The sequence below is a fragment of the Anabrus simplex genome, chromosome 1, assembly GCF_040414725.1.
Source record: "Anabrus simplex isolate iqAnaSimp1 chromosome 1, ASM4041472v1, whole genome shotgun sequence".
Taxonomy (NCBI): Eukaryota; Metazoa; Arthropoda; class Insecta; order Orthoptera; family Tettigoniidae; genus Anabrus; species Anabrus simplex.
Window position 1 is genome coordinate 237403020 of NC_090265.1, and position 13689 is coordinate 237416708.

The 13689-nt window shown below is 38.4% G+C and overlaps 1 protein-coding gene across 3 annotated transcripts in view; it reads left to right on the forward strand.

The window, feature by feature from the left end:
- Positions 1-13363, forward strand: part of LOC136864392 (E3 ubiquitin-protein ligase siah2) — a 90879-nt gene extending 77516 nt beyond the window's left edge. For all 3 annotated transcript variants that reach the window (XM_068225975.1, XM_068225965.1, XM_068225970.1), the window contains exon 2: positions 12196-13363. In XM_068225975.1, the coding sequence (XP_068082076.1) occupies positions 12259-13050 (792 nt within the window). In that variant the 5' untranslated portion in view covers positions 12196-12258 and the 3' untranslated portion in view covers positions 13051-13363. The remainder of the gene's footprint in view (positions 1-12195) is intronic.
- The last annotated feature ends 326 nt before the right edge of the window (positions 13364-13689 follow it).

A 13689-nucleotide genomic window follows, 5' to 3' on the forward strand; every position in this document is an offset into this window, starting at 1 on the left:
ACTGTTACTACAACTTTCGGACCTCGAGAATACAACAACACACCGTGATTTTCCATATTACCGACATACACGATGTCACAAAATTTTACTTCCCATGAATAAAACATAACTTTATCGAATTTCACTGGAATTTTTCTAAACGCCCGCAATCCTCGTAGAACATACTTGATAAATCCACTTTTTAACATAGGAAAGTTTTATCCCGCGGTAGACAATATTATTATTATTACTTCGACGAAATTTTCTGAATTCAAACGATATTCGAAATTAAAACACTCGCCACGACTACTTTATCATGATCACCTTCCTAATTTTCCTCACTTCGGACAATATCTCGAAGAACATTACCATAAGACTTAAACGTCGCATTTTATAGTTTCTTGATGTGAATTTTACAAAACTAAAAATTTTCGCACGCTGACCAAAAATATAATATCTTTTCCTGATCATTACGAAATATCAACCCGACACACGCAATGAAAAATTTGTAGGGACAAACAATAATCTAACTACAACATAGATTTAAAATATTCACAGACCTGCGATCGCAGCCATCGTCCTGGATTCTGGCTGCATCTAGCCAGCAACCTCGTTTATTTTTAGCCCTCCATGGCGAAATTTATCATCATCTTCTTATACATACAACTTAAATTACACAACACTTTATAACGCACTTTTTAACGTGGTCACCCTTGTGATGAGCTCGCTTCTCAAATGCGACTGACTTGTCCACCCTACTAAAGAAGACCAGGTGTTTCAACAGATAAGTAACCAGACACTATAGCTCTCATCCAGACTCTAACAAATATTATACGCATTCACTGAATACAAAGAGGAACTCAATTACTTATTCACCACATATCTAAATCTTCAAAGTTCCTATTAGCGGCAGCTCAGAAAATTTCTATCATCTTCCATTCTAACAGTACTGTATATCCGAACCATAGCCACGAACATGTAGTAAGTTATTTGGAGATCAACTTTTTACACTTTTCTGCCGACGATGGGCGTGAGCTCCGCCGCTTCAGAAACCAGACAGACCCTGAGAAATATACGGAGGGGGTTTCTTTTATACACTATGGGGTGACACTACTCACACCCTAGAGCTTGGTTATGCAATATGCTAATTCTGCATCCAATAGACCGATTTTTCCGAAAATTCGTTCCATGACTTCGGACAGACTTACAATTTATTTGGACGTTAATTTCATAATTTTCCCATACTCGCAACAGGCGAAATAAATTATTTCTGCCCGGGTGTTTCGCGGGTTTTCTTCATTCATGGGCCTTGGCACGTGTAACTAGTCCGCGGATCTGACGCGGATTTGTCTCTAGGCTTAACTGCATTTATATTCACCCTGGGGGTTCTGTCTTCACGTAGGGTTTAAGAATAATTTAGATTCTTTATTTCAGGATTTACTGTGTTGCCAAAATATCTTGTTATGAAGAATTCCGTGAATATGAAAAATTGTTGAATATTTGAAGTCCACCGAAGTGTCACAGTATTTCACGAGCTTGCGGCTCAGCCCGACACGGGGCGCTCGCTCCCACGAGACAGCCAGACTCACGAAATGGCCGCTCTCAAACAAGTAACTTTTTTGAAATAAATATTGAGAATTTTTTTTTTAATTTCTCGTAGAATTATGGGTTCAGTATGTTGGTGGTATGTTCTCAAAGACAAGGAATGAATGATGCGACAAACTCCGCTTTGTGCTGTTCCATTATAATTTACCTAGCATTTTTTTCTTGCTTGCTATTTTAGGTTTCTTCTTTGCTGGCGTTCTCCTTTCTTATTCTATGTATTAAACTTTTTGAACACCTTGTAGCTTTTGCTACTTCTTAACTGCCTAGGTAATGTTCATTTTCTTTAACACAATGAGCTCTTATTCACTTTCATACATTTTAATCCTCCTGACTGGCCATTTTTCACTAATTTAAGATTTTTCAATTAAATACTAGTTTTGAACTTGGTTAATTTTTTATTTCACGATACAGTAGAAGTTCGCTAGAGCGAGTACGGCATATGACGAGAACTCCGTTATAGCAACGTTTTGTTCCTGTCCCTTCGAAATTCCTATATTAAACTGTGTATCGTCCTTCGGTTACAGCGAGAGCCCTATCACTGACGCATTCGTTATTACGAGCGATTAAGCGCGCGCGATTTTTTCTGTTACCAATATTTATGCACCCCAGCGATGATATTGCATTCTATCGATTACCTTTGGGATCATTTCCTCGCTATGTGCACCAAGACCAACTATGTAGTTGGTCTTGTGTGCACTAGCTAGTTGTCTCGTCAACATTCGAAGGCGATGTCGGAGTCGATTAGTAATACCCGTCGACGGCTCTTCTGTAAAGAAAATTCGAAATGAAAGAGAACATATTTTCGTAATAAATGCGTTAATAACGTGTCCGATAACGGTTGTTAACTCGTTAAAAATTAAGGCTGACTAAATGACCGCTTAATTTTGAGCTTAAATGTTGCAATTAAGTAAGAATGGGATACACCTCGTGATATGGCAGAGTGCTTAATTGATTTCAGCGGTTAGTTTATATTTTCTCGCGTCTGGTTAAATTAAGGAAAGGCTATTATGAAAATTTATAGCGAGAAGGTTATCATTTCTCTACTGGCGCTTGAAGTGTGTTTTCATCATACGTATAGTAAGTAAGTAAGTAAGTAATATGTTTTATTTATCCTGGCAAAGTTAGGGATGTACTCCCTTTCTTACACTTAACCAGTCTTAATCTAGAACACTTAATAATAACTACTGGTGACAATAATATGATAGTATGGACAATAGGAACAGTAATACCATTAACAAAAGTAACCACACTTAAAAAAAAAATCATATCATCTATATAATATAAATCGTACGTAAAGTGCAGAATATAATTATGAATAATGAGTACTAAGAATATAACTATGGATAATGAGTACTAAGAATATAATTATGGATAATGAGTACTAAGAATATAATTATGAAAAATGAGTACTAAGAATATCATTATGAATAATGAGTACTATAACAACTACTTAAGAAAAAGTTTAGAAAATATATACATTTCTACAGTACACCGAAATATCGCCTTCAGTTGAGAGGTGAAGAGAAGGATTAGTAAGAAGTAGAAGAAGTGGAAGATGAAGAAGAAGAAGAATATCTGTGAAAGGAAGAGGGAAATTATGATGAAGAGGCGGTAGGAGTAGGTGTTTTCAGGTCATAATTTGATGATTCATGCATGTTTACCTAGTATTTCGACACAGGCATGTTTAAAAGCTAAGCTGCCGGACATGCTTCTGACGTCCACTGGTAAGAGATTCCATTGTCGGGCTGCTGTAACGGTGAATGATTTCGTGTAGATTGCTGTCCTGTGTACAGGAAGGGATAAACACATGGTGTTGCAGGATCGGGTATTTTTGTTATGGTCTGTGGAGAGGAGCTTCATTCGATCACGGAGATAGGCTGGTTGAGAACTTTTAAGAATAGTATGCAAGAAGCAAAGAGTATGAAGTGTGCGTCGTTCTTGCAGGCGAAGCCACCCGAGCCGCGTGTAAGACGGTGTGACATGGTCAGCGTAACGAAGTCCACAGATAAATCTTACACAGGCATTCTGAGCGCACTGTAATTTCCTTCCCGAGTCTACTCCTAGGTTGTTGTAAACTATGTCGCAATAATCAAAATGAGGTAATGCGAGTGATTCAACAAGAATTTTCTTTAGTTTAAAAGGGAAAGTTAATTTGAATTTACTGAGACAGCGCAGCGTTCCGTATATTTTCCTACACACAGATATAGTTTGGGCAGACCAGGACAGATGTTCGTCAAATATTATGCCAAGATTTCTTACATTTTGGCTATACTGTATGGGAGTACCACTTATGGACAACTGTGGTAACGCTGTTCGATTGAGCTTGCAAAGTAATTTAGGGTAACCAATAATTATTGCCTGGGATTTTGATGGGTTTAATTTTAAACCGTGATTTCTGGCCCATATATCTATGGTCATCAAGTCTTCATTCAAGTGACGTGTTTCTGAGTGTAGGTTTTCGGGTTCTCTGTGTATATATATCTGTAGGTCATCAGCGTATAAGTGGTATTTACAGTGTTTTAATCCGGAAGATATGCCATTTATATATAAAGAGAAAAATAGGGGGCCCAATACAGATCCTTGTTGTATTCCTACGTCGACCGTACGCCAATTTGAATATTCATTGTTGATAAGTACACACTGCTGGCGACCGGTGAGATAGGATCTGATCCACTGGAGTGCACTCGCGGAGAAATTTAAACTATTTAATTTGGATATAAGTATGTCCCTGTCAACAGTATCGAAAGCTTTACTAAAGTCCAATAACGCTAGAACTGTCAGTTGTTTGTTGTCCATAGCTTGCCTTATGTCATCAGTCACATGTGTTAATGCACTGCAGGTGCTGTGTTTCGGTCTAAAACCGGACTGGTGGATATCAAGAAGATTGTGTTGAATAAGATAGTCGGTAATTTGCTTGTGAACTATGAATTCTAAAGCTTTTGACAATATGCATAAGATGCTAATCGGCCGATAGTCACCGACGTCCTTCGCAAGTCTTATTTTCGGAAGCGGGCGAACGATGGCCATTTTCCATACTTCCGGATAAGTCCCCTGTTGCAGTGAGTAATTAAAAATATTCACCAATGGATAAATGATGTGGTGGAGAATTTTCATGAGCATTTCATGGCCTGTATTATCTACGCCCCTAGCCCTGGTCTTGATGCGTTTTATTGAGTCAATCACTTCTTGCGGTGTGACGTGACTGAAATAAAATTGATCTCTCTGTGGAGATGGCGTATTATCATATGTATCAATAGTTTTCTCCTTTACGACCGGATTAATTCCCGTTGGCGAAATGAAATGGTCGTTTAATTCATCTACGTTAACATTTAGTTCATCGTTAGATTTCTGGTTATTGATACCAAAATATTTCATAGATTTCCACATCGTTGCAGGGCGTACGTCAGGTCTAATCAAGTTATGGGCGTAACGTAGTCTAGCGCTTCGAATTTTAGAGGTCGTTTTATTACGCAGTGTTTTATAAGTCTGGTGGTTCACTTCCGTTGGGTAGTGCTTGTATCGTCTATGAGCAGCGTCTCGTTTAGCCATTAAGTGGCGAATTTCGTCATTTATCCACGGTTTAGGAGCTCTGGAACCTTTTCCCGTACGCACTGGGGCGTGCCGATCGTAGAGTTGCGTTACTAGGTTATTAAATGTTGAGACCATTTCCTGTAGATTGTTGGCGCGATTTATCTCCATCCACGGCAAGGAAAGAGCATCATCTTCTAATTTATCTGCGTCAATTCGTCTGAGGTCCCTGAATGATAATATTTTCGACCTTGGTTTCGGAGTTTGTAATTGGTAGGACAGGTAGATTATGTCATGTCCAGATAGCCCCGGGGCTGATGTCTGTCCATGTTGCAGGACTTTCGCTGAATTGTTTGTTATTATTAGATCGAGAAGGGTGGGACTGCTATTAGTGTGGTGGGTTGGTCCGAGAGGTAAAATTGTCATGTTACATGCTTCGAAAATGTTACGAAACTGTCGAGTTGAAGCTGCGGTACTGTCTAACAAATTTGTGTTGAAGTCGCCCATTACAATAACGTGTTCATAGTCTGGCAGAAGGTTTAGTATTTCAGTCTCAAGGTCGGTCAAATACCCTACTTTCGGAGGCTTGTAAACTACTCCTAGCAAGCATTTCGTTCTAGACAGTGTTATCTCTATAAACAAAAACTCTGGTTTACGTTCATACTGTGAAGGTGAATGGCTAATTACTTGAGGGTTGAGGTCTCTGGCAACATAAGCAGCCACCCCCCCACCGCCTTTCCCCTCGCGGTCATTTCGTAGAAGGACGTACCCGTCTATGTCAACAGCTGAACTGGGGCATTTGCTGCTCAGCCACGTTTCAGACATAAGAATTGCATGGAACTGGCGCGTAGAAAACAGGTTATGCATTTCATCCATGCGCGTTTGGGAGAGCAAAGACTGCACATTACAGTGGCAAACATTAAGAGCTCTTGGAAATTGGTCCACGGTTTCCTTCAAGATAGTAGCGGCTGAAATAGGACCTGGGTTTGCTGTAGCACCTATGTGAGTGAAGGGAGCGGTTAACGGAAGAGGGGAGCAAGGGGATGGAATTAAAGGAATGTGCTTAGACCTGCTGTCGTCATAAGCATGCCCTTGTTGTGTTAAAAGGTATGCCAACTTCGGAACAGAAAATTAAAACTAAAACAGTACTAACGGGAGGACTACGGTTAAATACAGTTCAAGCAATACTGATCACTGGAGAAATAAAAGACAGTGCAAAGCTAATAATGACAGAACACACTACAAACAGATTATACAAGGTAAATCACACAAATGAATCTAATTTTAAATTAGAGGGTTCTAACTAGCGATGTTATACTTGGAAAACAGATACCTGATATAGTAAAAGATGTGATAGGAAGTGTGTTATGGAAGATTGATGAATGGGAGGGAGGAGAGAGAGAGAGGAGAAAGAGAAAGTGAAACTTAACTGTAGTGAATTCCTACTATGAAAGCAAGGGAAGACAATATTTCGGTTCTCACATTAAAAGCGAATGTAGTTCTGTACTGATGTGGTGATGTTTGCAGATTACAATCTAGGAATATCACACATGCGGTTGATACGACGCCTTGTACCATCTGCCAACTTAATTATGATATCCCCGTGATCAGTCCAAGTGTTCCTTAGTCCATGAACAGTGATGGCTGCCTTCAGAATTGCTAGACGAGTTGCAGTCAAGTCTTCTCGTATCGTGGTAGGTGTTCCTTTCAGTTGGCGCTTCCGTGTGAAAACCTCTTGCCTGGAGCGGAAGGACGTGAACTTCACAATGATGGGTCGAGGTTTTCCTGGCACCTTCGGTCCTACTCTGTGGCTCCTGTCAATGTCAGTTTTGGTTACCTTGGCGTCCAGTTTATTGCAGAGGCTCACAACAATGTCGTCTGTGTTCTCACCCTCACTTTCATCAATACCAAACAGACGTAAACTTGACCTCCTTTGATACTGTTCAAGGGAGTCGCACTTCGCCTCAACTTCTTCTTTGAGATTTTTTTATTTCTCTTTCGCGGCACTCGAGTTTTTTGTTTAGGTCATTCACCAATTCAGCATTGAACTGGAGACTACGCTCAAGTTCTTTCACCACAATTTCCGTCACCTGTCTTGCCACTGCACTTACAATACTTTTCACGAAGCGTTCGGAGAGCACGGCCTCGTCCAGTACCTTTCTCACCGCCTGTTCGATTTCGTTGGCACCACTGCTGGCACTACCGCTGCTAGCTTTATTAGGATGACGGCCCATTTTTAATATTATGCTGATATACACAACGATATCGATTAAAAACTGGTCTCAACTTGAACCCTGGCACACGTTCCACAGATCTGCACTTTTACACACCACACACTGCTTCCGTTCACCTACAAAATTCGCTTAAACGGAGAGCCGATTTACTTGCGTGCTTCCATGAGCAGAGTCAGTATGTATAGTACGCTGTTTGAATAAGAAAACTGAAACGTTTGCAACGAAATGCGATCGATCATCTTTGGTACGGTTTAGTTTTCTCACTTTGTGCATTTGCGAACTCTCGTCGAAATTCAAAGGCGATGTTGGAGTTGATTAGTAATGCCCGTCGGCTGCTGTTCTCTAAAGAAAATTCGAAATGAAAGAGGATAACTCGTTTTCGTAACAAATGCGTAAATAACGTGGCCGATAGCAGTTGTTAACTCGTTAAAAATAAAGGCTGAAGTACCGGTAGACGATATCTTAATTTTAATGTTATGTACCGGTACGAAAATTAAGTAAGAATGTGATACACCTCAAGATATGGCAGAGTGCATCACTGATTTCAGAGGATATTTCATATCTTCTCGCGTCTAGTTAAATTTCGGAAAGGCTATTTACATGTAAATTTTTCGCGAAGAGGTTATCATTTATCTACACGCGTTTCAAATATGTTTTCATGATACATACACGGTTAGGTTAGGTGACGCCGTTTGAAGAAGAAAACTGAAGTGTTTGCAACATAAAAGAATGGCATCAAAACCATGCGAGCCTTCGAATTCTTAGAAAGGCCATGGCTACTCAGTAGCAGAGTAATAAATAACACGTGTATTGTACTTGACGCTTAGTAAAATTAAGTTTTATAGACAGCAGGAATATTTTTGTGAAGGATGCTGTAGTCGTATTGTAAAGATACGTGGAAAAGGTATTGCCGGCAAATTTTCAACGGGTTCTCGTCGATATGATGCCAATTTTAGTTAATGGTTATTAAACACTCGGAATGTAGAATAATTGTGCAGCCGCAAGAAAATACGGCATAGGCCTAACTCAAGGCCAATATTTGGCGTTAGCGTGAAGACAAAGAGCTAAAAAAATGTGTACTGTACAAAAATGCATTCAGTGGTCCCCAACAAGGACCCTTTAAAGAAGTCGAAGATGAAATTGTAAGGCATGTGCACGAAAAACGCAAGGGCGAAATGGCCATACCGTGGCGCAGTAAACTCGTTCGTTGACTTTCAACGTCCGGGATATTACGTATACATCGCTGGCCGCTGAATTTGGCCGAACCCGGCAAGTGAGACGTGCGTGTAACAGTAGCCAGTTATATCTGATGCTGAGTAATTATAGACAGCAAGAATAATTTCCTGATGGATCGTATTGTAGAGACGCATGGAATAGGTATGCCGGAAAATTTTCAACGGGTGCTCTTCGCTATTATGATGCCAATTTTAAGTTAATGGTCCTTAACCCCACGGAAATACAGAATATTCGTGTAGCCGCAAAAAAAAAAAAAAAAAGGGCATGACGAAAGTCAATGTTCGGCGTCTTAAAAATAGACTCAAAATGCGTGGGCCTACTGTACAACAAAGGCATTCATATGATTTTACAAAGTACTTTTTGAGCCAGATTTATGTTTTAAGGAAAAAGTGGGGTTCATCTTGGATTCGGGGAAATACGGTACGGTTCTATATTATTTTTTACAGAATGGAATTAAACATACACTTTCATGTAGTATCAGACTTCGAAAAATAACTAACAAGTAAGCCGTAGTGTGGATATCATCTGCGGAAACGCAAGTTGCGAACAAACTGATAGCCATTTCATACCAATTTTAATGTGCAGGGGGGAGGGGTGTTCCGACTTTTATACAAAAATCTGATATAACGACAATCCTCTATAGCGAGTAAATTTTCGCCTCTATGAATTCTCGCTATAACGGACTTCTACTGTATTTGAGTTCATACTTTCTACTTCATATCTGTAAAAATCAAAATACTGTTGGTGGATCCTTTAGCATGCAACTTAAATAGTGGATTTAAATTAGTAGGCTTTTCATTTTTTAAGTTCAATTTAGTGAGACTAAGTTAATACATGACAATTGATTTTAAGATGGAGATGACTTACAAATGAGGTGGAGAAATGTAACAAACACTGTATAACAGCATCTTCTCCGAAATACTGTAGTGAGAAGTGCTTGGTATTCTATATTACACATATTTAAATGCATTTATAATTTTTATCTACTCCTGTCAAAAATTGAACACTCAAATAAAAGATGAGGAACAGTTTGTGGCATTTCACAGGTACAGCTGTAGGGCTTCTGAATATTGATTCTAAACCTCTCGAAGTACAATCCAAACTTTCCATGTCCTGTCAGAAACTGAGTTATAATATGTTCATGTTGCAATAACCTTCTTTGTAGTCTGTCTTGAATATTTGGAAAGAACAAGTCCCTTGTTAGCCAACCATTTGTGCTGGTGATCCATTGATTGTTCCACATATCTTGTGTATACTCTCTCAGTTCCTTTTTTACATGAGACATAGGGCACTTTTCATGTATCAACAAAGCATCAGAGGAAGTAGTAGCTGCTTTAGCAGTTTCATCAGCTCTTTCATTTCCTTCTACTCCGTCATGACCTCGAACCCAATTGAGTTTATTTGGTTTCTAGGCAGTTCAGAATTGTTTCTACAAGAGATACATCTACGTAATAATTAGTATCACTATCATCAATATCTGATCCTGAATTGCCATACAACACTTCTTATAAATCACTGTCATTCATTCTATGTTCTCGCACAGTTCAGTACTATGTTCAGTACTATAATTTGTTCTTTACTGTGCAGTTTGCCAATAGTACTCTTTCTAGTTTCTGTATTCATAATTAATATAGTAAAATAATACTAAATATAAAATTCAAACAATTTATAAAGAAACCAAGAACCACTTCATTTCACAGTTGAACTTAACACCACTAATATAACATACCCTAGCTCTGTTGAAGTACTTAATCTTTTCCTTCCTTTCATCGAACCCAGTCAGAAGAAAAGATAAGGAACACCTGAGTAAGCAATTACAGTGCTGTAAAGAAGTGTAGGAACTTATGAATGCTTTCTGATACCGAGCTCTGGATTGTTTTAAAAACTATTTCAGACTTTTATAAATATTTCTTCTTGCTCAGTCACTGACTTCCAGTCGATAACAAAGCAGGTTAGTCACTACCAACTTTTCTGTCACTATTCAAGAAATTTGAAGTAGTATTTTTTTTTTGAAATTATAGCTTTCTTCTTATGTAAAATTTATTTTCCAGGTAAAGAGTGCATTTTCCATCAATATCAAACAATAAAATAAAACATTATTTATCTTTTATCATTTTTTATCTATTGTGTTATACATTATTTATCTGCTTATATATATCTGCCATTTTTGTTCTGTACTTAACATCTCTCCAACACGTACTAAATGTACGTAACACGACCTAATAGGTTGAAAGTCGGTTTCGATTACAACGTGGTCGTGAAAATTCAATATTCATTGACTTGGCCCTCAACGGGCAACTTAAAACGCATTCTACAGTGTGATGGTAGTAGTACGAGACCTGTAGCCTAGATCCTTTCCAACAGAACAAAGATGGCCTAGGCCACCACAGCTCAACTGGTAGAGCAACCGACGCGAAATTGGGAGGTTGTGGGTTCGGATCCCACTGGTGTCTGGTTGGCCATTTTTGTTCTGTACTTAACATCTCTCCAACACTTACTAAATGTACGTAACACGACCTAATAGGTTGAAAGTCGGTTTTGATTACAATGCGGTCGTCAAAATTCAATATTCACTGACTGTAGTTGTTATGAATAAGCAGTGAGTTAGGGTATGTTTTCTTCCCCCGTTTTTTATATACAGCATAGTTTTAACACATTGCTGACTGGGTGCTCCTCACACTTCACATCCCCTGTGCCCAGCCATTTCTTGAGCAACTTAATGCTAAAGCACATGCATAGAATCAAATGAGCCTGGCCTCACTAACCTTGTACTGTTTGCTAACCTTCTACTGTTTGACTTGAAATTTACTGAAGATCTTCTGAAGAAGCCCTAATAATGTTTTCTGGTGTACTAGGCTGTGTAGCAATGACCTTGCTGAAGGCACACACAACTCCTCATACAAGTGTGCCTCATTTCACTTTGTTTGCCTTTGCTGGAACATACACTACACACACTTGTAATATTGAACTAAAATTCTTCAGTGTCACTTGGGTATTCCGAATTATTATCCACATACAGTTCATTAAATATTTTGTCCGGATCTAAATACATGGTCTTCCTGGGAAATGCCATCTTACCCGCCACACAGCTCTTTGAACGACATAAACATTAGGTCGGAAAACTAAGATAATTTATCTTAGAACAGAAGAAGAAAGAAAAGTAAAAGTAGCATAGAATAAACAAAATCTTCAACAGTATCAACCTTGACTGCCGGCTAGTTTCAGAAGTTCCAAAAATACAGAAGTCTTGTGAACACGAGTTAACTCTGGACCCAATCAGCAGTTTGTTATTTAGATGACATTCTTCTGCATTCATAAGAAAGCGAGGGATATTGTTTTGTCTTGGCACCATACACTATGTGAAAAGTTGTGAGTTAGAGAAAGAGTGATGTATGTCTTTTATGACTGACAGTTCCAATTACATTTTTTTGCTTAATATTTAGAGATTTTAAATTATCTGTAGGGGGGCAGGATGCCAATCAGATTCATTTATATATATATATTTTTTAAGCTTTTGTTACTTGTCCTGATTGTTTGACAGTTTTATTATAGCAACCCTTTCCAGTTTACTGATACAGTAGGTAATTATTTTCTCATTCATTTTTAATTTCAGGAGAAGGCTGTTGAAGTTGCAGCAACTGCAAGTACAGGAAGCCAGACTCTTCAACAAAGTGAGATGGCAACAACTGCAAGTACAGGGAGCCAGACTCTCCAACAAGTTGCTCAAGAGGAGCTCCTGAAGGAAATGGAATGCCCGGTTTGCTACAAATACATGGTGTTGGTTATAGAAGAGTGCAGTAATGGTCACTGCATCTGTTCTTCATGTCGAAAAAATTTGTCATCTTGCCCACAATGTAAAGCAGCATTTTCAGGACATAGAAATCGTCTGGCTGAAAGTATGGCAGCTAAACTAATCTTCCCATGTCAGAATGCTGATGTCGGTTGTTCAGAAATGACCAATGGCAGTAAGCTGTTAGAACACCAATCAGTTTGCTCTTTGAGGATGTATAACTGTTACATCCCCAAATGTGAGTGGATTGGGCGTTCTTATGATATTTTGGATCACTTCAAAGTAGAACATAATGCTAATTTGTTAAATGGAAAAGAAAACACTATTGTTTGGAGGAATGTTAATTTTGAAAATTCAAAAAAAGCATACTATCTGATAAAAGTTAATGAAGCTCTCTTCATATATGTTCAAGAGGTCATTCAGAAAAGTAATATTTTTGCACACTGTGTCCAATACATTGGACCGAAAGAGAATGCTTCAGATTTTCAGTACAAATTGGAATTAATTTCAAATGACAAAAAACGCCAAGCTGTCTTTGTAGATTCTGTGTCGGATGACACTATGACAAAGATATTTGAAAATGGTGGTGGTTTACAGATGACAGTTCAGTTCATTAAAGCTTTTGTTGATGATGAAAATAAGATAGTTCAGAAATTAGAAATCATAGGCATGAAGTAAGAGGACTTGGTTTTTTTGTACATGATTAATGCTTATGAATCAGTTTGTATGTTTATTACATTAATGATGATTGATTTAATGCTTTACTGTTAGTTAAAATAATATTAAGTTTTTATATTTATCAGTCATATCAAGAGTTTTAATTATTTTATTCTGCCTTCCGTGTCACAGAGCTATCATGGTAAGATCTATTTTATCCATACAATCCTTCTTGTATCTGTTATCACCATAACATTTTTCCTGAGATACAAATGGACATTTATAACTTTGAGTGTAAAATGTACACACTTATGTTTAAAACTTCACATATACTACAAGCAACAGTACAAAGCTGTGCCATGTTCTTCCACAAGTGGGATTTCAGTTCTCTTTGCCAACCTGAGTGGCTGAGATGGTAAAGGAGCTGGCTTTCTGAGCACAAGTTGGTGGATTTGATCCTGGCTCAGTATGGTGGTATTTGAAGGTGCTCAAATATGTCAGCCCGTTGTTGGTAGATTTACAGGCATGGAATGAAATTCCAGCATCTCGGTGTCTCCAAAAATAGTAAAAGTAGTTTGTCAAATTATCAACATCATTAACTTCAGTTCTCTGACATTACCAGGTGTCCAAGCCTACTGCAGAGCTTGATGATACATAAGA